This window comes from Adiantum capillus-veneris, chromosome 6, assembly GCF_014529385.1.
Source record: "Adiantum capillus-veneris isolate H3 chromosome 6, ASM1452938v2, whole genome shotgun sequence".
Classification (NCBI taxonomy): Eukaryota; Viridiplantae; Streptophyta; class Polypodiopsida; order Polypodiales; family Pteridaceae; genus Adiantum; species Adiantum capillus-veneris.
The window spans coordinates 25,290,629-25,313,792 of record NC_140936.1 but is presented as its reverse complement, the minus strand read 5'-3'; the positions used below and the strand labels follow the sequence as shown (position 1 = coordinate 25,313,792).

Sequence of the window (23,164 nt, the reverse complement as noted above, 5' to 3'; positions counted from 1 at the left end):
ATTAGCAGATTCCATAGCAACACAGCAGATCAGCCATATCGTTAGCAGATTTCCCATAGAAGATAGTTTTCAGCCCTAGCGCTTTTGGTTTGCAGATCAGCCTCGGCGTTTTGCAGTTCCATCGCAACAGAATCAGCAGTAGCACCAGCGTTTTCAGTTTCTAGCAGTCAAACATCGTAGTAGAAGTCCCGAACCTCGCAGATTTCACCTTCCCGCAACAGATCCTCGCCACACGGTCACATCCATTGAAGTTTGCAGTTTCAGCCCGGAAAACGCAGATTTCAGCATCTGCGTTTTCAGCGTGTCGTTGTCACATCGTCGCCATCGACATCGTCATCAACATAGAGTTAGAATTCAGCAGATAAAGATTTACAGATTTCAGCCATCAGTGTTTTCAGATTTCAGCCCGTCTCGTCGTCGACATCATCGGCAAGTCCAAGCATTGTAGAGATTTGTGCAATAAATAGTAGATCGCTCTCGCCATAGAGAGTGGGACCTTTGGAGGAGGGTTTGACAACATTCTGGTGCCGTATTCTTCTCTCTCTATCTCTCAGTCTCAACACCTTCATTCACAGTGTTCATCACTTTGTTTGTGTCCATTGCACTCTCTCACTAAAGGAACGGAAGGCTCTCTCTCCCGTAAGTAAAAGGAACCTTGAGCACAGTTCGGAGCACTCATCTTGAGCAAAGTTCAACATTCACTTCCGCTACACCTTACAGCAAATTCGATCAATCACGACAAACCGATCTTGGCTCTCCAAAGAACCCCCACAAGAAGATTCGATCAATCACGAAGAACCGATCTTGGCTCTCGAGTCGAGGTCCAAAGAACCCCCGGTGGAAGTATTATGTGTTCGAATGATTAGTCAGCACGCATTGTTCGAGTGTTTCATTCGTGATGGTTTCTTGTATTTTAGTCACCGTCATTATGTGATCCCTTTTCATAGGCATGACATATTGTACGCGGAGCACGATTCACTCATGAATGAGCACGGATATATGCGGATTTCTCATGAAAAGATGAAATGTTTGCACCCAAGGAATTCACATTCAATGCCTCTTCCTTGGCATGACACAATATCAGAGAGAGCACAAGAAGGATTGAGCATCAAGCATCGGCATTTCCATTGTGATTTGCCACGGTTGATTGATTTAGATCAGAAAGTCAAGATTACTCCCCGTTGTTTGCGTGTGTTTGATGAACGGTTTGGCACTTCATCACTTTGTTCATCTACATTGCATGCACAGTCTTTGCGAAAAATTAGAATTTTTCCAGTCACTTTACATGGAATGGGTCTGTTCATGTTTTTGTGTTGGAAGTGGTTTTAGGAATTTTCATCCTCCGAGATTCTTGAAGAAGGTAGACACATGACTATGGACAAAGTTGAAGCATTGAAGGAGCCACAAATGACTCTGTCGCTTTCGGCGCGGCCCAAAGAAGCAAGCGTCGCAGACCTTTATGAAGTTCAAGTATCGCATGACCCACGCATCAGAGTGGGCCGGCGAAGAGTCCTTTCCAGGATTCCATACGCTGTTGGCGGTCTCCCTCGACGCCATACAGTTCGGTACCAGCACCTCACTTTGAAAAGGAGGGGATGTCACGTCCACATCTAACCCTATGTGTACCTGGACAAGCTACTTCTTGACATAGGTTCAGTTCAGTTAGCTTAGGAAGTGTTCTGGCACTTTTGTGAGTCTGTTCGCAAACCATGCATGTCCAGACACTTAGAGTAGATGCATATCCTCTGATTGCACACAGCATGATCATCAGATTTCCATCAGACCCCATCAGGAGCATATTTACAGTGCATAGACCTATTTTCCCTATTTTAGCCATTTTTCACTTATTATTATTAAGTGACTTTTGTTGGAAAACTGGGTAGGGCAATTTAGCCAAGCAAGTACATAAGAAACCCTAGCGCTAGCACTTTCTGGCAGAAGAGGCAGCACGGACCTGACATCCACAGTGCACCTTCTCAAGCAAGACACCCCCCCCCCCCCCACCCCAGAAGAAGCCTAGCGTTTTCTTCAAGAGCAGAACCAGCCCAGCGTTTTGCACTTGCAGCAACCCGGCAATAGCAGAGCAGCAGAATGCCTAGCGTTTTTGCAACAAGGACCCAGATCAGCCCCTAGCGTTTTTGGATTAGCCTAACCCCTCAATGTTTTGCAGATTCATCGCAATAAGACCAAGAATAGCACCAGCATTTTCAGTTTCAACAGTCAGATACCGCAGTAGAAGTCCCAAACCTCGCAGACCTCACCTTCCCGCATCAGATCCTCACCCCAGGGTCAGATCCAGCGTAGTTTGCAGATTCAGCCTGGAAACTGAAATCTGCGTTTTCAGCGCGTCGTCATCGCATCGTCACCATCGACATCGTCACCGACATAGAGTCAGAATTCAGCAGATAAAGATTTGCAGATTTCAGCCCTTAGCATTTTCAGATTTCAGCCCGTCTCGTCGTCGTCCTCATCGTCGTCGACTTCGTCGGCAAGTCCAAAGCATTGTTGAGATTGTGCAATCAATAGTAGACCGCTCTCGCCATAGAGAGAGGGGCCTTCGGAGAAGGGTTTGACAGCTTTCTGGTGTTGTATTCTTTTGACAACTTTTCTGGTGTCGTATTCTTTTCTCTCTATCTCTCAGTCTCAGCACCTTCATTCACAGTGTTTATCCACTTTGTTTGTGATCACTTGCACTCTCTCACTAAAGGAACGGAAGGCTCTCCTTCCGTAAGTAAAAGGAACCTTGAGCACAGTTCGGAGCACTCATCTTGCGCAAAGTTCAACATTCACTTCCGTTGTACCTTACAAATCGAGCTTGCAATGAAGTAACTCCAATGTTTCTTTCATGGATGGACCTGACAATGAGAACCTAATGGATTTTGGTCCACTAGTCCATCTTGCCAGATCGGTCTTACGGACCTCAACCATGCTCGAGCAAAAGGTGGTCAGCCAAATATGGAAAGCTCTGCGATGGTGCACATGCACTGCATACTCAGTCCTCCGTCTACTCTTGACGAGATGGAAAGCTCCAATGTAGAGCTCATCAACCTTCCACCTCTACTTTGTTGTGAAAATGCAAAGAGAATCTCCTGGCTGGAAGAATGAATATTTGCAACAGTACAAGCTTCCTATCACGTGCACATCTAACCCTATGTGTACGTGGACAAGCTACTTCATGACTAGGGTTTAGTTCAGTTAGCTTAGCTTAGGAAGTGTTATGGCACTTTTGTGAGTCTGTTCACAGACTGCGCATGTCCAAGCACTTCGAGTAGATGCATATCCTTTGGTTACACACGGTATATCATCAGATTACCATCAGAACCCATCAAGAGCATTTTTACACTGCACAAACCTATTTTCCCTATTTTAGCCATTTTTTCACTTATTATTGATAAGTCACTTTGTTGGGAGACTAGGTAGGGCAATTTGACCAAGCAGGTATATAAGAAAAGCTAGTGCTAGTGTTTTCTGGCAGAAGAAGCAGGAGTCCATCGACTCACAGGCACCTTCTCAGCAGGACCGGCAAGAGGCCTAGCGTTTTCCAGCCAACACATCAAGACAGCTAGTGTTTTCATCAACAGATCAAGCCTAGCATTTTGCTACAGATTCAGCCCTGGCGTTTTGCAGTTGCATATCAGCCCTGGCATTAGCAGATCCTAGCATTCAGCCTAGCGTTTTTGCAAGCACGAGTCCAGCCTAGCATTTTTGGATCAACAGGACAACCTAGCGTTTTGCAGATTCCCGACGACAAGCCCCTTTTCTGCATCAGCGTTTTCAGTTTCAGCGTATAGACACCGCAGAACAAGTCCGGAACCTCGTAGATCTCACCTTCCCGCAGTAGATCCTCGCCTCACGGTCAGATCAGCAAGCGTTTGCAGTTTCAGTCCGCTATTCGCAGATTTCAGCATCTACGTTTTCAGCGCGTCGTCGTCGCCGCTGTCGTCACCGACATAAGAGTCAGAATTCAACAGATACAAGATTTGCAGATTTCAACCCTTAGTGTTTCCAGTTTTCAGCCCGTCTCGTCGTCCTCATCGTCATCGACATCGTCAGCAAGTCCATTGCATTGTAGAGATTTGTGCAATCAATAGTAGACCGCTCTCGCCATAAAGAGTGGGTCCTTCGGAGGAGGGTTTGACAACATTCTGGTGTCGTACTCTTCTCTCTCTAGCTCTCAGTCTCGCACCTTCATTCACAGTGTTTGCCACTTTGTTTGTGACCATTTTGCACTCTCTCACTAAATGAACGGAAGGCTCTCCCTTCCGTAAGTAAAAGGAACCCTTGAGCATAGTTCAAAGCGCTCATCTTGAGCAAAGTTCAATTTCTGTATCACCCAAGGAAAGAACCACAAGAACTATTTTTTGCTTGTTGCAGTCGCACATAACCCCAAGTCCACTTGGGCGTGTCAATTCTTAATCTTGTTTTTGAAGAGTGACAAAAAGAAGCCCTTGTCTAGCCTCCCCTTGTTTCTCTTTTCACTCATTGAGAGCGGATCGTGCGCTTAGCGACCGGCCAATCGACGTGATGGGAAAAAGCAACCTCGGTGTAAGCACAAGGCTGCTAAGGGGTGCGCCCTCGGGAAAGAGATGTCACGTGACACATCCAACCCTATGTGTCCGTGGACGAGCTACAGCATGACCAGGGTTCAGTTCAGTCAAGTCAGTCTAGAATAAAAAGTGATCTGGCACTTTTGTGAGTGTGTTTGCGGACCGTGCATGACCAGACACTTAGATTAGATGCATATCCTCTGGTTGCACACAGCATGACCATCAGATTCCAGTCAGATCCCATCAGTAGCATTTTTACAATGCATAGGCCTATTTCCCCTATTTTTGACATTTTTCACTTATTATTTTTAAGTGACTTTTGTTGGAAAGTAGGTAGGGCAATTTTGCTAATGAAATATATAAGCAAACCAAAGTTAGCACTCTCTGGCAGAAGAGGCAGCAAGAGCACCTTGCTCAACAGGCAACTTCTCAACAAGACCAAACCCCGCGACAACTCTGGCGTTTTCTCTCAACAGAAGGCCTAGCGTTTTTGCACCAGATCAGCCAACGTTTTTGCAATTGCAGAATCCCGACGACAGTAGATTAACCCTAGCGTTAGCAGATTCCCACAGCAACACAACAAATTTCCTAGCGTTAGCAGATTTCCCCGCAAGGTCAGCTTTTAGCCCTAGCGTTTTTGGTTTGCATATCAACCTCAACGTTTTTGCAGATCTTCGCGACAGAATCAACCCATAGACCAGCGTTTTCAGTTTTCAGCAGCCAGACATTGCAGATGAAGTCCCAAACCTCGCAGATCTCACCTTCCCGCAGCAAATCCTCGCCGCACGGTTAGATCCCACGAAGTTTGCAGATTCAGCCCGAAAAACGCAGATTTCAACATCTGCGTTTTCAACGCGTCGTTGTCGCATCGTCGTCATTGACATCGTCATTGACATAGAGTCAGAATTCAACAGATAAATATTTGCAGATTTCAGCCCTTAGCATCTTCAGATTTCAGCCCGTCTTGTCGTCGTCCTCATCCTCGTCGACATCGTCGGCAAGTCCAAGCATTGTAGAGATTTGTGCAATCATAAGTAGACCGCTCTCGCCATAGAGAGTGGGGCCTTCGGAGGAGGGTTTTACAACATCTCTGGTGTCGTATTCTCTTCTCTCTCTCTCTCAGTCTCATGCACCTTCATTCACAGTGTTCATCACTTTGTTTGTGTCCATTGCACTCTCTCATTAAAGGAACGGAAGGCTCTCCCTTCCGTAAGTAAAAGGAATCCTTGAGCACAGTTCGGAGCACTCATCTTGAGCAAAGTTCAACATTCATTCCGCTGCACCTTACAAGAGAAGAGCTCGGGTAAGAGAAGATCCTTCTCTAGCACACATTGCAAGCGAAAGAATAATGTCACGAGGACGTGGCAACTGCTAACCTTAGTTGTTGGTTTCTTTCCAATGATTCTTGTTTAATTTTTGAGACCCTCTTTTTGAAGTTGCAAATGGTCGAACATTGTATGGCCAATGTGAACGTAGTTTCACCCGCAGACGGGAAGTTGGTCGGCACTGGAACTCGTCTAGGCTCAGTTCAAAATCATGTAGGTTCCCCCGTCGCACTTAGCAAGTTGGTGGATACTAGGAAGTGAACTCAATAAAGGCATAAAGTCAAGGTGGGATCACAAAACAGAAAGTATCCGACAGTTGGGCCACATTGCACTTTTGGATGTGGTTCCAATGAGGATAGATGGTCAGATGACCAATGGGAGCCCAACGGAAGTATCTTCTAAAAATTATGGAGCTGCTAGTTGGGCCGTAAAATCTGTTCGCGTCATTACCTTCGGTATGATCAAGGGAACATTTTACCACTCTGCTGCAAAGTCAACTGATGCACCAGTTGAGAGATTTTTAAGCAGGACGCCCTTGCATGCATGAGTGCCAAGTGACACTTTTTGGTCAATTTACCAAGTTTGGGAGAACTCGTGACTTTTTGGAGCAATTTTGGAAGCTGATAACTGTGATTTTCAGCCATTTCTCTCCATTTTTTAGCTTCCCATGACTTCACCTAGGACCAAGGAGCTCATTTTCAGCATTGGGAGGCATCAGATGCATGTTTACAAGGCTGTTTTGCTGCGTTTTCAGCGATACACAGGTTTTGACAGCCATGGACATCTTCCCCTTTTTGCATCTATTTGTTCACAAATGCATGACAGGTCAAGGGCAGAAGAGGGGGCGCTCGATTTATGCTGGGGGGATGCTTCATTGAGAACCTGTCACAGGTTAAGAGCTATGGAGTGCTTTCTTTCCCTCCCATGTATAGTGTGGTGCTAGGAGTGATACCCTGCACACTACACACTGCTCTCTCTCCCCTACGTGCAGTTATGTGATGCCCCACAAGAAGGCTCTTTATTTGACTGATGTACATCTGTGTGGTTTCATGCTTTTGTGTTGAGGCAAGAGCCTCCTTGAGTAGGAACAGGGGTAGCTAGCTGCTACTCCAAAGCAGGCACCGGTGAGGGTCATAACTTCGCTGTGTATGCGCTGTAAATTGACTGTTTTTCAGCCATACGGATGCCAGAACCATTGGGAATAGTGCCCCACTGGCAGAGGACAGTTAGGGGACTGTTTGGGGCTGAAAACAGGGCAAAAACTAGTAAATACAGCGTACTGAATTTATTGTTTTTGGGCAGGAATCAAAGGGTTTATGTCCGTGGAGAGAGTTCCAGCAGGGGAATTGGTTTCGCGCAAGTTTTGGGGCTGTTATGCTGCCGAAATTTGGTCAAATCAAGTGGTATGTAGTTGGATATAGACAAAGGATTCCCAGGACTCTACTTTGTAAAGTTACCCTCTCAAAGTATAAAGAAATACTGAAAGGGGCGCCAATTTTGGGGCCTAAAGGTTGTCGGCATCTGCTCGGGGCATTCTAGCTTCCGAGCCGTGTGTATTAAGTGTTAATTCCCGTCGCAGGTTCTCTTTGCAAAGTGCTCTGTGTGTGTGTCTAAAGTAAAGAATTTCGGGTGAAAGCCAACGCCTACCGCCCCACCACAGGCTGGTTTCAAGGTTTAGGGGATTAACTCAAAAGAGGCAAACTGGACACATGGCGGCTCCAGGCTGACCTGCCAAGTCTGCATGAAGAGGGGGCGCCCATTTCAAGAGAGGGGGCTGATTTCAGCCCATAAGAGTGTGCTACAGTGTGTGTGTGAGTAGTGGGTGCAGGTGATCACAGCTTTAATGGAAAGCTTGCCTTCTCCCTTGCTCTATGTAGTGCGGAGATTTGCTGTCACGCATCTCTATCTCCCCTTTGCACATATGGTAATGCCCCACTAGTTGGGCTTCTCAGATGACCATGTACAGTTCTGGGGGTTTTATGCACGTTTGCCAAGGCAAGAGCCTTCTATACCGGAACCGAATTAGCTAACTGCTAATCCCCTTCAAGTACGCACAGTTCCATCGCGAAGGAATGCGAAAACGGAGAGTTTTCTCGCATGAAAACTCGTCTGATTTACAGGGGAACTGTCCCATTGCGTGCGGGAGCACCTGAGACACGCGTAGGCGTGCTCGCTCCGCTCGAAACGGTCCAAAACAGAGAATTACAGCCTGCTGTGTTTTTTTGCAAGTTTAGGGTTTCGTACCTAAACTGCAGGGAATCGCTAGGGGAGCCTCGGAAAGGCCTTGTGATGCGTGTACAGGGCAGTAGGCACCAAACAGTGGCAAAACAATAAATTACAGCACGCTGAAATTGATCTGCAGCTCACTGGAAAGCTTCCATACCGCAAGGGAAAGTGTCCTTGATGTGTACTTTTGACCTACAGGGATATTTGCGCCGTTATGCTGGCGAAATTGGGTCAAAAACCTGCAATTACAGCCATGGACAGGTTTGGACAGCTTGGTGAGGGCTAGGTGCAAGAGTTCAGATCGTTTATTTATCAGGGGAGTCTCGGGAAAGCATTGGGTGCTTGTACAGGCCATTTTGGAGACATTTCCCGCGAGAAATCTCGTCTAATTCAAGGGACAAGTGACCCTACAGGTGCGAGAGCTCGAGGGCTACCCAGAAAAGTGATCGCCACGCGGATCGGAGCGCAAAACAGAGAATTCAGCGAGCTGCAATTTCTCGCCAAGTTTTGCAAAGAGCTCTAAAGTGCGTGGAAAGTCTATGTTTGCTTGGGATTTTGTCCGTGGAGACTTCTACTCTGGTTATATTGCCAAAATCGGGTTGGAGTTGAGGAATTTCAGTGTCACGTGACACATCCAACCTTATGTGTCAGTGGACAAGCTACAGCATGATCAGGGTTCAGCTCAATCCAGTCAGTCTAGATTAGAAGTGATCTGGCACTTTTGTGAGTCTATTCATAGACATTGCATGCCCAGTCACTTAGCATAGATGCATATCCTCTGCTTGCACACAGCATGATCATCAGTAGTCCCTTCAGAATCCATCAGATTCAGTTAGGGGACTTTTCGAGTGCATTTAGCCTATTTTCCCTATTTTTGGTATTTTTCACTTATTATTTTTAAGTGACTTCCCAACAAAAGTAGGTAGGGCAATTTTGCTAAGTTAATATATAAGCAAACCCAAGTTAGCACTTTCTGGCAAAAGAGGCAGTAGGAGCACATCCTCAACAGGCACCTTCTCAGCAGAACCCCCCAAGTGACCTAGCGCTTTTGCTCCCAAGCAACAGCCTAACGTTTTTGGATCAGGCCACCGTGGATTAGCCAGCCTTTTGCCCTTGCAGATCCCTGGCGACAGCAAATCAGCCTAGCCTTTTGCATTTGCAAAATCCCGACGACAGAAATCCCATTTTCAGCCCTAGCGTTTTTGCATCTGCCAGCAACCTCAGCGTTTTGCAGATCTATCGCGACAGAATCAACCCTAGGCCTAGCGTTTTCAGTTTTCAGCAGTTAGACTTCGCAGATCAAGTCCCGAACCTCGCAGATCTCACCTTCCCGCAGCAGATCCTCGCCGCACGGTCAGTTTCCGCAAGGTTTACAGTTTCAGCCCGGAAAACGCAGATTTCAGCATCTGCGTTTTCAGCGCGTCGTCATCGCATCGTCGCCATTGACATCGTCATCGACATAGAGTTCAGCAGATAGAAGATTTGCAGATAGGAGATTTGCAAATTTCAGCCCATAGCGTTTTTGGACAGCAGTAGAAAGATTGCAGATTTCAGCCCTTAGGTCGACTTCGTCATCACCGTCGTCATCGTCAACATAGCCTAGACTTGCATCAGTCTCATGCATACCATTTGTACCAGATTGTGCAATCAAAAGTAGACCACTCTCGCCGACGAGAGTGGGGCCTTCGGAGGAGGGTTTTACAACGTCTCTGGTGTCGTATCTCTCTTCTCTCTCTATCTCTCAGTCTCATACACTTGCACGCACAGTGTCCATTCACTTTGTTTGTGATCATAGCATTCTCTCATTAAGAACGGAAGGCTCTACCTTCCATAAGAACAAAAGGAACCTTGAGCACAGTTCGGAGCACTCATCTTGAGCAAAGCGCAAACAATCATTCCGCAGCACCTAATTCAGCCCGATAAAAGTGGGACATTTTGTGGAAGTTTACAGGTTTTTCTCACGTATAATAAAAATAAAGAAATACCGAAAGGGGCGCCAATTTTGGGGCCTACGAGTTGTCGGCGTCTGCTTGGAGCATTCTAGCTTCTGAGCCGTGTGTGTATTTTAAGTGTTAATTCCCGTCGCAGGTTCCCTTTGCAAAGTAATCTCTTTCTCTGTGTGTCTAAAGTAAAGTAAAGAATTTCGGGTGGCTTTACTTCGGGTGAAAGCCAAAGCCTACCGCCCTACGGGCCGGTTTCAAAGAACCTCAAGAACAAAGAACCACAAGACCCAAGTTCCTCGTGAACTTAAGAACCCAAGACTTCAGTGTATGGTCATCACCCGAAGCGGATTGGATACTTCGCATGGAGGTGATAAGCATGGAAGTGGCGAAGAATAATTTTGCCCACTAGGAGGTTTTTCTGACCCTCCCCCTTCCCCATCTACGCCAAGGATTGCACCAAATCCTATGGAGGCCTTGGTCAAGACGATGATGGACATGAAGTTACGACAAGAAGCGCAACGCGCTGCCTTGGAGCGCGAGCGCGAAGAACGAAAGGCAAAATTTGATCGTGAACACGAAGAAAGAAAAGCAGAAAGAAAGGCAGAATTTGATCGTGAACACGAAGAAAGAAAAGCAGAAAGAAAGACAGAATTTGATCGTGAACACAAAGAATGAATGGTAGCCGTAGAGCGTGAGTAGCCGTAGAGCGTGAGCACAAAGAAAGAAAAGGCTAATTGGATCGCGAGCACAAAGAAAGAAAGGCCGAATTGGATCGTGAGGGCGAAGAGCGTGAAGCGCAGAGAGACCACAGCTGGTCCTACTATTTTCTAATGTGCAGGCGCAGATTGAAAAGAATCGGGAGAAGGAGACTCTCTCAATCTTGTCTTCTCCAAAGCACGACAACATGATTTGTATGATCAAGATGTGATTATTCACAAGCATGATGAATTGCATGATAATGATAAGTATGATGATTTGCATGATAAAGATGTGATTGTTCACAAGGCTGAAGGTTTAGTTGATATTGTTTCTAGTGAAGCTAACCTCATTGCAGATTCGGCCAATCACGAAGAACCGATCTTGGCTCTCGAGTCGAGGTCTAAAGAACCCCACAGGAAGTATTATGTGTGCACATGATTAGTCAGCACGTATTGTTCGAGTGTTTCATTCGTGATGGTTTCCTGTATTTTAGTCACCTCCTTATGTGATCCCTTTTCATAGGCATGCCATATTGTATGATGAACATGATTCAATGAGCACGGATGTATGCAAATTACTCATGAAAAGATGAAATGTTTGCATTCAAGGAATTCACATTCCATGTCTCTTCCTTGGCATGACACAATCTCAAAATAAGCACAAGAAGGATTGAGCATCAAGCATTGGCATTTCCATTGTGATTGCCACAGTTAATAGATTTAGATCAAAAAAACAAGTTTCCAATTCCAATGTTTGCGTGTGTTTGATAAACGTTTTGGCACTCCTTCTATATGTTCATCTCCATTGCATGCACAGTCTTTAAAGAAGAATAGAATTTTTCCAGTCACTTTATATGGAACGGGTATGTTCATGTTTTTGTGTTTGTTAGGTGCAGCGGAATGAATGTTGTATTTTCTCAAGATTAGTGATCTTTACTGCTCAAGGTTCCTTTTAGTTCTTAGGGAAAGAGGGAGCTTTCCGTCTTGTGGAGAGTGCTATGATCACGAACAAAGTGAGTGGATTGTACGTGCAAGTGAATGAGACTGAGAGAAGGAGAGAGAAGAGATACGACACCGAGAGGTTTGTAAAACCCTCCTCCGAAGGCCCCACTCTCGTCGGTGAGAGTGGTCTAACTTGATTGCACAAAAGGTGTACAATGCGAATGCAATGGACTGATGCAATGGGACTATGCCGGTGATGACGACGGCGACTTGGGCTGAAATCTGGGATCTTCTAAATGCTGAATTTCTGGGACTGTTTCAAGGCTGAAAATAGACTGTTTTGGGCTGTGTTTTTATGGCTGAAAATGGGGCACCATCTGCAACCTATCTGGGGGCGATCGGCTACTGTGCATAGGCTGAAAACTGCGTTTTCTTGCCGCTGAAATTGCAGGTCAAAAACGCTGGTCAGATCCGCACTTGAAATGCAAAAACGCTGGATCTGCTGTTATCAAAAGCAGGAGGCCTAGCGTTTTCCAGTCAACACATCAATACACCTAGCGTTTTCATCAATAAATCAAACCTAGTGTTTTGCTACAGATTCACCCCTGGCGTTTTGCAGTTGCAGATCAGTCCTGGCGTTAGCAGATCCCAACATTCAGCCTAGCGTTTTTGCAAGCACAAGTCCAGCCTAGCGTTTTTGGATCAGAAGAACAACCTAGCGTTTTGCAGATTCCCGACGACAAGCCCCTTTTCTGCATCAGTGTTTTCAATTTTCAGTGTATAGACACCGCAGAACAAGTCCCAAACCTCGCAAATCTCACCTTCCCGCAGCAAATCCTCGCCGCATGGTCAGATCAGCAAGCGTTTGCACTTTCAACCCGCTATTCGCAGATTTCAACATCTGCGTCGTCGTTGCATCGTAGTCATCGCCGTCCTCACCGACATAGAGTCAGAATTCAGCAGATACAAGATTTGTAGATTTCAACCCTTAGCGTTTCCAGTTTTCAGCCCGTCTCGTCGTCATCCTCATCATTGTCGACATCGTCAGCAAGTCCATTGCGTTATAGAGATTTGTGCAATCAATAGTAGGCCGCTCTTGCCATAGAGAGTGGGCCTTCGGAGGAGGGTTTGACAACATTCTGATGTCGTATTCTTCTCTCTCTTCAGTCTCAGCACCTTCATTCGTAGTGTTTGCCACTTTGTTTGTGATCATTTTGCACTCTCTCACGAAATTAACGGAAGGCTCTCCCTTCCATAAGTAAAAAGAACCCTTGGGCATAGTTCGGAGCACTCATCTTGAGCAAAGTTCAACATTCACTTCCGTTGCACCTTACACTTCCCTACGACATCAAAGTTGCACCAAGCAGCTGGAATTTCCACATGATAGAAGAAAATGCAAAACCATTTAGTGGAGCACTTTACAGCACCTTAACGAGCCTGAGGACTTGAACCTGTCAAATTTTGACCGCATATCACAACAGAGTCCAAATTGGGGTGCTATTGTGATGGAGAGCGCTTTGCAGCATGTAGAAAGAGTTGAGGTTCAAGATCCACTGGAGCATGTGCTTCATCTACAAGAAGCTGGCTATAGGTTAGCAAAGATCACAAACTTCAAGTATGGCATGTGAACCAGCTGGTTCAGTGGGTCAGGCCGACAGTTTCTTGTTTTGTTTGCTATAATCTTTTGCAACCAGAGGCAAGAGCATGGGGAAGAAGTGACTCTAGCGTGCTACTCCTTAATTCCTTGCAGTATTGGAGCCTTCCACTGGCTGGAGTTTCGACATGGAAGAAAAGAATACAACTAATGATGATGATGGTGAGTATGATCCTCTCATTGTTTCAAGATCCGAGCTCTTTGGGATAGTTACATAGAAAGGAGTGAGCATTACTAACAAGGAAAATTATGCGACTAGATCTGCATGTTTGTAACAGCACCTGTAGTGCCCTCCAAGAAGTCCACAGTGCAACTCGCACTTCCTCGTGTAAAGTATACACATCTACCATTTAAGCAAGCTAAGCAGTAGATGTTCCACAACCCCCAGCAAAGGTCTCCACAGCTCGTCAGGCTCATCTCTTGCAAGTAAGAGGTCAAGCTCTATGGTGATGTACTTAGGTATGTGAGCTTCTTCAATGGGGTCGATGGTCCTTTCTTACCCAAGTACCGCCTCCCGTTTCCTATGGGCTGGCACAAACTAGATCATGCAGTGGGGAATGTGCATACCTATTGGAGAATGTGCAATACATAGCCAGTTTTACAGGCTTTCATGAATTTGTTAGAGTTTACTGCAGATGATATGGGTACTGTTGAGAGTAGGCAGAATTCCATGGTTCTTGGAAGCAATAATGAGATGGTGTTACTTCCTCCCAATGACCCTAATTCACAGCACACACATACTGAGTGCCCTGCATAGACATACCTATACCATGCCCCTCTCCCCATGAGGAAATCACAATGTGGAAAACCACTTGAGCGCACATATCACATTCACCATCAAATCCAGCCCACAAGATTTCCATAACAAGCCAGCTCACTCACGAGAGATCAACTCTTCAATACGTCAGCCAACAAGACTTTTGTACTAGACAGATGCAAGTCAAGCTTGGTTGACCAAAAGCACGAACATGACCAAGAAGCTGCACAGGAATGGCTTGGTGTTGCATATTTGTTGTATAGAAGAGTTAGTCATCTTGCTACCAGGATTTGTACCTGATCAACTCTCTACATGTTCTTCAAACTCCATTTGTCGCAACCATGCGAGATGACCCATGCACGACAATCATGGAACAAAGCATGCAAAAGTAGGATTGACAACTTCTAACCAAATACTCTACATGTTCTTCAAACTCCATTTGTCACAACCATGTGAGATGACCCACGCACGACCATTATGGAACAAAGCATGCCAGAATAGGATTGACAACCTCTAATCGCAACCATTCAAGATCACACATACAAGAGCAATCCTGCCTCCTTTACAAGTTACAAGGCGTACCCGATTGCTCCAATCTCAATCAGATCTATGCTGGTTGGAACAGTGAGGATGCCCATCGCTTCTCCCAAGTGTGCACACTGTAGGTGTGGTCGTTGAGGTCGAAGAAACCTTTAGAATCAGTGTCGAAAATGGAGCAATACCTGCACGGGTTGAGGATGCATCCTCTGACGCAAGTCCTGGGTCTATTGTGTCAAGCTCTGTGGTGATACAGTACTCAAGTATGTGAGCTTCTTCAATGAGTTTGATGGTCCTTTCTTACCCAAGTACGGGAAGGTAAACTCGCCTCTTGTTCCCTACGAGATCATGCAGTGGGGAAAGTACATAACCTATGGAGATGTGCAATACATAGCCAATTTTACAGGCGTCCATATTAAATTTGCTGAATTTACTGCAGATGATGTGGGTACTGCTGAGAGGTTGCAATATAGAGAAACACAGAAAGGGCTGCCAGTGTTTGGAGGGAGTGCTATCAAGGAGTGAAACTCCACTGCTCCATGTCTCGCGTCTTTCAGTTCAGTTGTATTGAAGTGTTAAAATAAAAGTATCTACTTTTTGTTGGCACTAGTAAAACGGCACCGCCTTCGGCTGCGGCATGGCCCCTCTTACCCTCAAACTCCTCACTCTTCTCAAATTTCATGAAAGAAGATCAAGAAAAGTCCCCCACCCCCCCCCCCCCTCCTCTCTCTCTCTCTCTCTCTCTCTCTCTCTCTCGTCTTTTGTTTGTGGTGGTAGAAACTAATAGAGTGAAGAGGAGGAGGAGGAGGCTGAGAGCAAGAACACATCTTTCAAATTTAACACACCTTTCAAATAAAAATAGGACAGTTTTTTACACTATTTCTATTAGAACCTAGGTGGCATTTTTTCGTTTTCTTCTTGCTCTCAAGAGGCATTTTTTAGTTTCAAAGCAACATGATTGTAAGCTGATTGAGACACACTTTTGGTGAGTACAGCTACTTCATTATGGCATCTTAAGACTTTCTTTTCTCCTATTCACCGACCCTTCAAATTTCAAAGTATGACATACAAATGCCAAAAGTGATATAATTAACTGCAACTGTAAGAGATGGCACTAATAAGGAAGGTAGAACTACTTCATGGCAGGCCGAACAACTCCATGATAGCATCGACATGCAAATGAGTTAGATGCTCTAGCACTTGTCAAATCAACACAACAAAACATACTTGGTAGTGATGCTGACACGCCATATAGCTCTGCATTGATCATAGTCACTTGTAACCCAAATGAAGGAGGAGGATGAGCTCACAATGTTACAGGAGGGCATGTTGCTTCAAAGGCGAGAAGGGGTCCTTGTAAGGATCTTTTAAGGGGTCCTCATGAGGAGGGATGGCAATAGCTCTATTCACAACACATTGAGGAGTCATTGTAAGGGGAGCTCATGAATAGGAGAGCTCGTGGGTGGCAATGAAGCCGCTTAAGGAGTGCTAAAGAAGAGGTTGAAAGATCAGCTACACTACGTTGCTCAATAATATCTTGCAGCTATGAAGCTTTGCTCATGGGCAGCAATGAGCCACTCAAGGAGCGCTAGAGAAGAGGAGGAAAGGGTAGCTAGTTTGCATTGCTCAACGATAGCTCGTAGATACGAAGCTCGCAAGTTGTAGCCCGAGATCTCCAAATCATAGAATTGATTGCACGACAGCTAGAATTTGGAGAAATATCTGCATCACCCATTTAACTATTACCACTTTATCTTCAAATTAGGGTTCAATTATAGCATGCCAACACCCCATACATACCTCGTATTCTACAATATATATATCTTCAAATTAGGGTTCAATTATAGCATGCCAACACCCCATACATACCTCGTATTCTACAATATATATATATATCTCTCTCTCTCAAACTCACCGAAGGAAGGAGCTCTCGCCATAGATGGGATATAATAGAGTACTTGTCTTTGGAAGGAGAATACATTAAGATACTACAAATTAGATGACACAATAAGAAAAAAGGAAGCGTATGAAGTACGAATCAAATATTGTTCCTTAAGGCCACTACATCTTATATAATACACCAAATATTTGTCACTTAAAATTACAAAAATTAACTTGTGAGAACCTGCCAGGAAGTGTCCCAATTTAAAACACGACAGGGTTTGCATGTTGAATATGGCACTCTTACACAACCAAGTGAAGAGCAAGGAAAACCTAGGCTAGATGGAGAAGGTGATGTTGAGTTGGGCGCAGTGGCATTGGCGAGTCGAAGCATGGCTGCATTGCAACGTCTAGCAACATCTTCAGCTAGTTGGGGGCATGAGGAAGGGTCTATGAGATGGAAGGACATGTAGCCTGTCATGCAAAGTAGCGCTAGTTCTTAGAGATTTGTGCTACGACGTCACGAACACCACCACCATTGCCAACCATCTTCAAAAAACCGATTCACTCTTTACAATGAAAAGGGGCTATTGCTCTTCAACCCCATTTGTGCCGAAGAAGAATAGAGAATGCATGGGACAACATGATGAAGCCGACAGTGGAGGAGCTTAAGGAGCTACAACATCCCAAACTATGGAGCCGAGGAGTGAAAGGGGAAGGAGCCAAAACTACAAATACTGAGAATGAAGCTTATATGGTTGATGGCCAGAAGCTGGTGCAGGAGATCAACAGCTGCAAGAGGTTGAAGGGGAGTATATCAAGAAGTTGCAGGGACATTGGGGGAGGGTGAGCATGCAGAATAGAGACAGGAATGTATGCGATGCAGGGCACCAGCTTCACTCTCTTTAATTTAACCGTAGGTACAATTGCTCCTCAACCCCATCTGTAAAGAAGAAGAATACTAAATAAATGGAACAACATGATGAAGCCGACAATGGAGGATCTTGAGGAGCTGCAGTGGCCCACCAAACTATGGAGCTTAGGGGTAAAAGGTGAAGGCAATGAGAATGACTCTCATAGGGTTGATGGCAAGAAGCTAGTGTAGGAGATCGACAGTTGCGAGAGATTAGGGGGATATGTATGGAGAATTTGCAGAGACGTTGGGGGAGGGTAAACATGCGAAGTAGAGGTAGGAAGTAATGTGATGCAACGCACCCTCAAATAAGGCCGGGATATTAAGCCGAGACACATTTTTTCCATGGTTACGACTCTTCCTCTCTCTACAGAAGAATTTTTTGTGCGTCTCTCTCTCTCTCTCTCTCAAACTGCCTCGACTCTCGAGCTACTGGGTCTCTTGCTTTCATGAGCCTCACATGGGGCAAACTGTGAGCCACCAACAAACGAATGGCAATGTGGGTCTCTCTCCCTCTCGTGCATGAAATAAATTGCATGCACTGCATTGACATTCGGTGTGCGAGAGCAAGAATCCTCTATTGTTATTGTCTACACTAAAAGGATCTCCCTTCAATTCCCAATGCTATGATTTGATCAAGGTGGAACCCCTAGACCCTCTTTCGCCTCTCATCTTGCACACACAGTACACTCACAAACTCTCTCACTATCTCTCGCAACTCCGGGAGTCACCATGTGGCAGGGAGGGGGCTGGAATCCCTCCCCCATTATAAATAGTATAAATATTAATCAAATAGTTTCCTTGAAATGCAAAGACAGAATCATTTCTCTAGGTTGTTATACCAACTCCTTGGCATTCAATCCTTTCAAATAATTGTTCGATACATGCAATAAACTTAGAACACCAAAAGAAGCTTGCAACAAAACACTGCCCAAAACGCCAAGATGGTAGGATTTTGGGACCCTGGGTACCTGAGCTACCACAAACTTGACAATATCTAAAAATCCTACCAATTCATCTCCGACTTTGAAGTTTGGATTTTCAGACGACACTACTTTTGCTAGAATTGCAGTTGAAAGGGGCTGGTTGATTTCTGAAATATAGGCCACTCGCACTCTCAAACGTTATACACAGGCGGAGATAATTAAGGGTGGACAGAGTTCGAAGCAGCACGCCATCGAAGCCGAGCTATGCACCTCCTTCACCTGCAAGTGCTCACCTGCCCCACTCACTCACTCTCTCTCTCTCTCTCTCTCTCTCTCTCTCTCTCTCTCTCTCTCTCTCTCTCTCTCTCTCTCTCTCTCACACACACACACACACACACACACACACACACACACGTGGTGCCATAGCTAGCCAAGATCCTGCCAAACTCCTCCTGCCGTCAACCATTGCAGATCTTGTTGTTTCTCCCACCAAGCTCCTCCCGTCCTTTTGCTGCCTTCATAGCCTGAGACGTTCGGGAAGCTTCTCGTCTCTCTCTCTCTCTCTCTCTCTCTCTCTCTCTCTCTCTCTCTCTCTCTCTCTCTCTCTCTCTCTCTCTCTCTCTCTCTCTCTCTCTCTCTCTCTCTCTCTCTCTCTCTCTCTCTCGCACACACACACACACACACACACACCTGCGATGATGCCAATATAGGGTGTGTGTAGTACTGGAGTGTGAGATTGCGGAGGGTGGCCAAAGCAAGGCTTGGTCTCAAAAATTTACCTTCTTTAGGATCAGTCGAGTGCAATCACTCCACCTTTTGAGGGCGAAAGTCGTGAGGACAGAAGTGTCTCCCAGAAGTCCGCATCCCTAATCAGCACAGAGTGAGCTGGACCAAAGCAGGTATTGCGGTGCTGAGAAGGCCTCTGTGAGGGCAACTAGAGACGCACGGAGAGTAAGAGAACACTGATGGGGGCAATAGTGACAAAGTGTGGCAAGGTGGTTGTCCGCGATTTGAAGGAGCAGAATATCTTTCACGTTGATGAGCCTGAGATGGAGGTGGGTGAGGCCGCGGGGTAGGGCACTGGCTGCCCAGAGATGATTCCCTCTCTCTCTCTCTCTCTCTCTCTCTCTCTCTCTCTCTCTCTCTCTCTCTCTCAAACACACAGCCACACACACAGTGGAGCTCTTCCGCCCTCTTTCCCATTCTCTCTCGCTCTCTTTGTAGCGGGCAATAGTGACAAAGTGTGGCAAGGTGGTTGTCCGCGATTTGAAGGAGCAGAATATCTTTCACGCTGATGAGCCTGAGATGGAGGTGGGTGAGGCCGTGGGGTAGGGCACTGGCTGCCCAATAGAAATGATTCTCTCTCTCTCTCTCTCTCTCTCTCTCTCTCTCTCTCTCTCTCTCTCTCTCTCTCTCTCTCTCACACACACACACACACACACACAGTGGAGCTTTTCCTCTCTCATTCCCATTCTCTCTCGCTCTCTCTGTAGCGCTAGCATTAGCCGTGTACATTCACACAAACACAGACTTGTACATTCATTGTCTGTGGCGCCTCCATTTACACCCCTCCGTGGTGTAGACACCTCAAACTCCCAAATTTATTTCTCTCTCTCTCTCTCTCTCTCTCTCTCTCTCTCTCTCTCTCTCTCTCTCTCTCTCTCTCTCTCTCTCTCTCTCTCTCACACACACACACACACACACACACACACTCTCACTCAGAGGACACACAATCGGCCCCTGCAACGGCACCTAAAATCGATGCAAATTCTCTCCCCTCTCTCTATCTCTCTCTTTCTCACACGCACATCATTAATTCTCCAAGTACTTCTGTAAACGGGTGCTCTCTCTCTCTATCTCTCTCCCACCCTCCTTCGCAAACCTATAGTTTGTGGGCAACTGAGCTCTCTCTTTCTCTCTCTTTCTCTGTAGACCTAGGGGCAAGTACGCTCTCTCTCCCCTCGAGCTGAGGTCCACGGCCCAAATCTAAAAACTCAAGTCTCTCAACCTGCGGGCTCTCTCTCTCTCTCTCTCTCTCTCTCTCTCTCTCTCTCTCTCTCTCTCTCTCTCTCTCTCTCTCTCTCTCTCTCTCTCTCTCTCTCTCAATGTCGCGTTGTGCAACCGGGAGGCACAGGGCACACTGGCCGATTCTCTCTGCTTCCGACACGTGTTAGGGGGGGAGCCGGAATCCCCTCCTCCATTATCTATTAGTATAGATATGGTGCCCTCGTTAAAAGTACCTTCTTTCAGTTGCCATATGGTGCCCTCCTGTTGCAGTGTATCAAAGATGTAGGCATGTGCGTTTTTGAAAGCATAACAATCCGTTCAAGAGTAGATAGAGCAAGATGGCGCTTCCAAATTCTAAAGAAATGTTTTCCCTTTCCACAACATCTATGCCTTGGGGAACTATACAAAAAAAACCAAAGATCTTTCGAGCTACCACTTTGCTCAAAGGGAGTGCTTTACGGTGGCGGAGTTTTGTAGCTACCAAGCCGCACACTCCAAGGACTTCTCAAGTTTTCAAGAAAATTGTTGCTTGGAGTTGCATGACATCCTTCTTTGAAGTGCAACTTCTAGTTGAGTGGGGTAGCCTGAAAATGCTTGCCACCAAAACTATAGAAACTTACAACAGGAAGTTTTTCGACATCTACCTTCACCTGTCTCTCTTCAAGTTGATACCCTTGGAGGACCAACGTGAATGCTATATCATTGGACTACCATCACTGCTACATAAATATTGTTTGTCCAAATAAATTTATGTTGTGGAAGAGCTCATGGAATATGCTATGATCCGCTACAACCTCATGAAGGGAACCTAGCCATACCTTTGGTCCAAGATGGAAAGCCAATCATCTTTCGGGTTGAATGATCAAGATCCACCTAGAATGCTTTAAAGTTTACTTTGTCTTTAGATATTGTTTGAAAATAATGTTTGGGATTTGTTTGAAAATGGTATTTGTCTATTTTGATGTCTTGGAGCCGATTGACTTTGCTTGATTCTAGTTTTGATGCTAGTTCCAATGCTTTTTTGACAAACCTTTAGTATAGTAACACCTCTAAGCAAAGGAAGTTGAGATCTTGAGAGCGCTTGGTTGTAGCAGGCCTTTAAATCTTAAGGCATGAACTTCAGTTATGGGGGGCGTATTTATGGGCGATGTGCGCCTTTGAATTTCTCATGACATAAGACCTTGGTACTCAAGGGAAGTGTTCATTAGCGAGTTTATGTGTTTATGTCTTGTATTGCATCTATAATCATTTGTGTCTCATTGTGATGCATCAACCATATATCCAAATGGGGTGTCATAAAATATAATATCTAAGTTTACCAAATGATTTTCTCATATTAAACTGATCATTTAATGTGGGAGAATAAATGGGAACAAGAGTTAGACATGTGCTTCTAGATCTATCTCAACACGGGACCAAAAGGAGAGATGGTTGCATCTCAATAAGGGTCCAAAAGGAGATGGTCTATCAAAGAGCAATGTGCAATAAGTGCTTCTAAACTTACCTCGGCAGGGGACAAAGAGGAGAGATGGTTACATCTCAATAGGGGTCCAAAAGGAGGTAGTCTATCAAAGAACAATGTGCATCTAATGGAGCTTAAAAAACATTAGGGTTAGCTTCATTAAAGACATCCAATGGTTAGAGTTGAAAGTCCTTTGACCTTAGGCAAGCTAGGGCTGAGGTGGGAACCCGACCTAAGCTTGATTTGCTTGTCATGCTTGATGACTAAGGTGCTTGAGGTGCTTGTAGTGCTTGATGGCTAAGGTACTTGAGGTGCTTGTCATACTTAATGAGGAAGGTGCTTGAGAAGATTCCCATGCATGGGGGGTAAGGTGCTTGAGTCAAAAAGAAACCCTACAAACATAATGAGAAAGGTATTTGAGAAGCTTCCCATGCATGGGGGGTAAGGTACTTGAGTCAAAAAGAGACCCTACAAACTTAATAAGGAAGGTGCTTGAGAAGCTTAAGGTACTTGAGTCAAAAAGAGACCCTACAAAGGAGGGGGAAAGTCCCAAAGTTAGGGGACTCTTTGACTTAACCTTCCACTCACCCAAAGCGCACCCCTTTTCTCAAAGGGCACATGGGACACATGTTAGACTCTCACTAAGCTCCACATGGTGTGCTTGAATGCTATTGGTTGGGCTAAAGAGGGGTCCAATGAGCTTTAGTTCCATCCAAAAAATATCTAGATATTTTCAAGCTCTCTCTCTCTCTAAAGGGTAAGGAGGACACTTGTCCAAAGACTACCCATGTACTTGAATGCATGCTGCATGTGATTGGCTAGGGGGGAGAGGGGTCCAATGAGCTTGAAACATGTGTAAAAGATACAACTCGCCCCAAGCAAGAAAGGGGGGTGCTGGGGGGATATACACCACACACACATACACACTCATTTTTTGGATTCATTCTCACTTGGTGAAAGTTGAGGAACTCCACCTCCTTCTCCAATCTTGTGAGAAGTAAGAGCCTACACCAACACTCTTGGCTATGGAATGCAAATCCAACCAAGAGTCATGCTTCAATGCTTACACTTGCCATCTTCTCCATCGTCATTACTATGCTATTATGTATGCTAACAAGAAGAGTGATGATAAGTGAGGAACTATTTCTTCTTCCTATGGAATGTTTCTTCTTCCTCTTCCCTACCCTCATTCCCCACTACCACTCTCCACCTCGAAGGTGTTTGAGGCCTTGGGACTGAGGCTTGGGATATTTAATGCTTTCTACAAATTTTATGTTATGCTTGTGATGTATGAAAATTTCCATCTTCATTGCATCACCTAGGTCACAAGGAACACAAAGATTGTA

The 23,164-nt window shown here is 45.5% G+C and overlaps 1 protein-coding gene across 1 annotated transcript in view; it reads right to left on the bottom strand.

Moving 5' to 3' along the window:
- Positions 1 to 15,232, bottom strand: part of LOC147455276 (N-(5'-phosphoribosyl)anthranilate isomerase 1, chloroplastic-like) — a 31,682-nt gene extending 16,450 nt beyond the window's left edge. Inside the window, exon 1 of the mRNA XM_086514096.1 lies at positions 14,675 to 15,232. Coding sequence (XP_086370222.1) covers positions 14,675 to 14,730 — 56 coding nt within the window. The 5' untranslated portion in view covers positions 14,731 to 15,232. The remainder of the gene's footprint in view (positions 1 to 14,674) is intronic.
- Between the last annotated feature and the right edge of the window lie 7,932 nt (positions 15,233 to 23,164).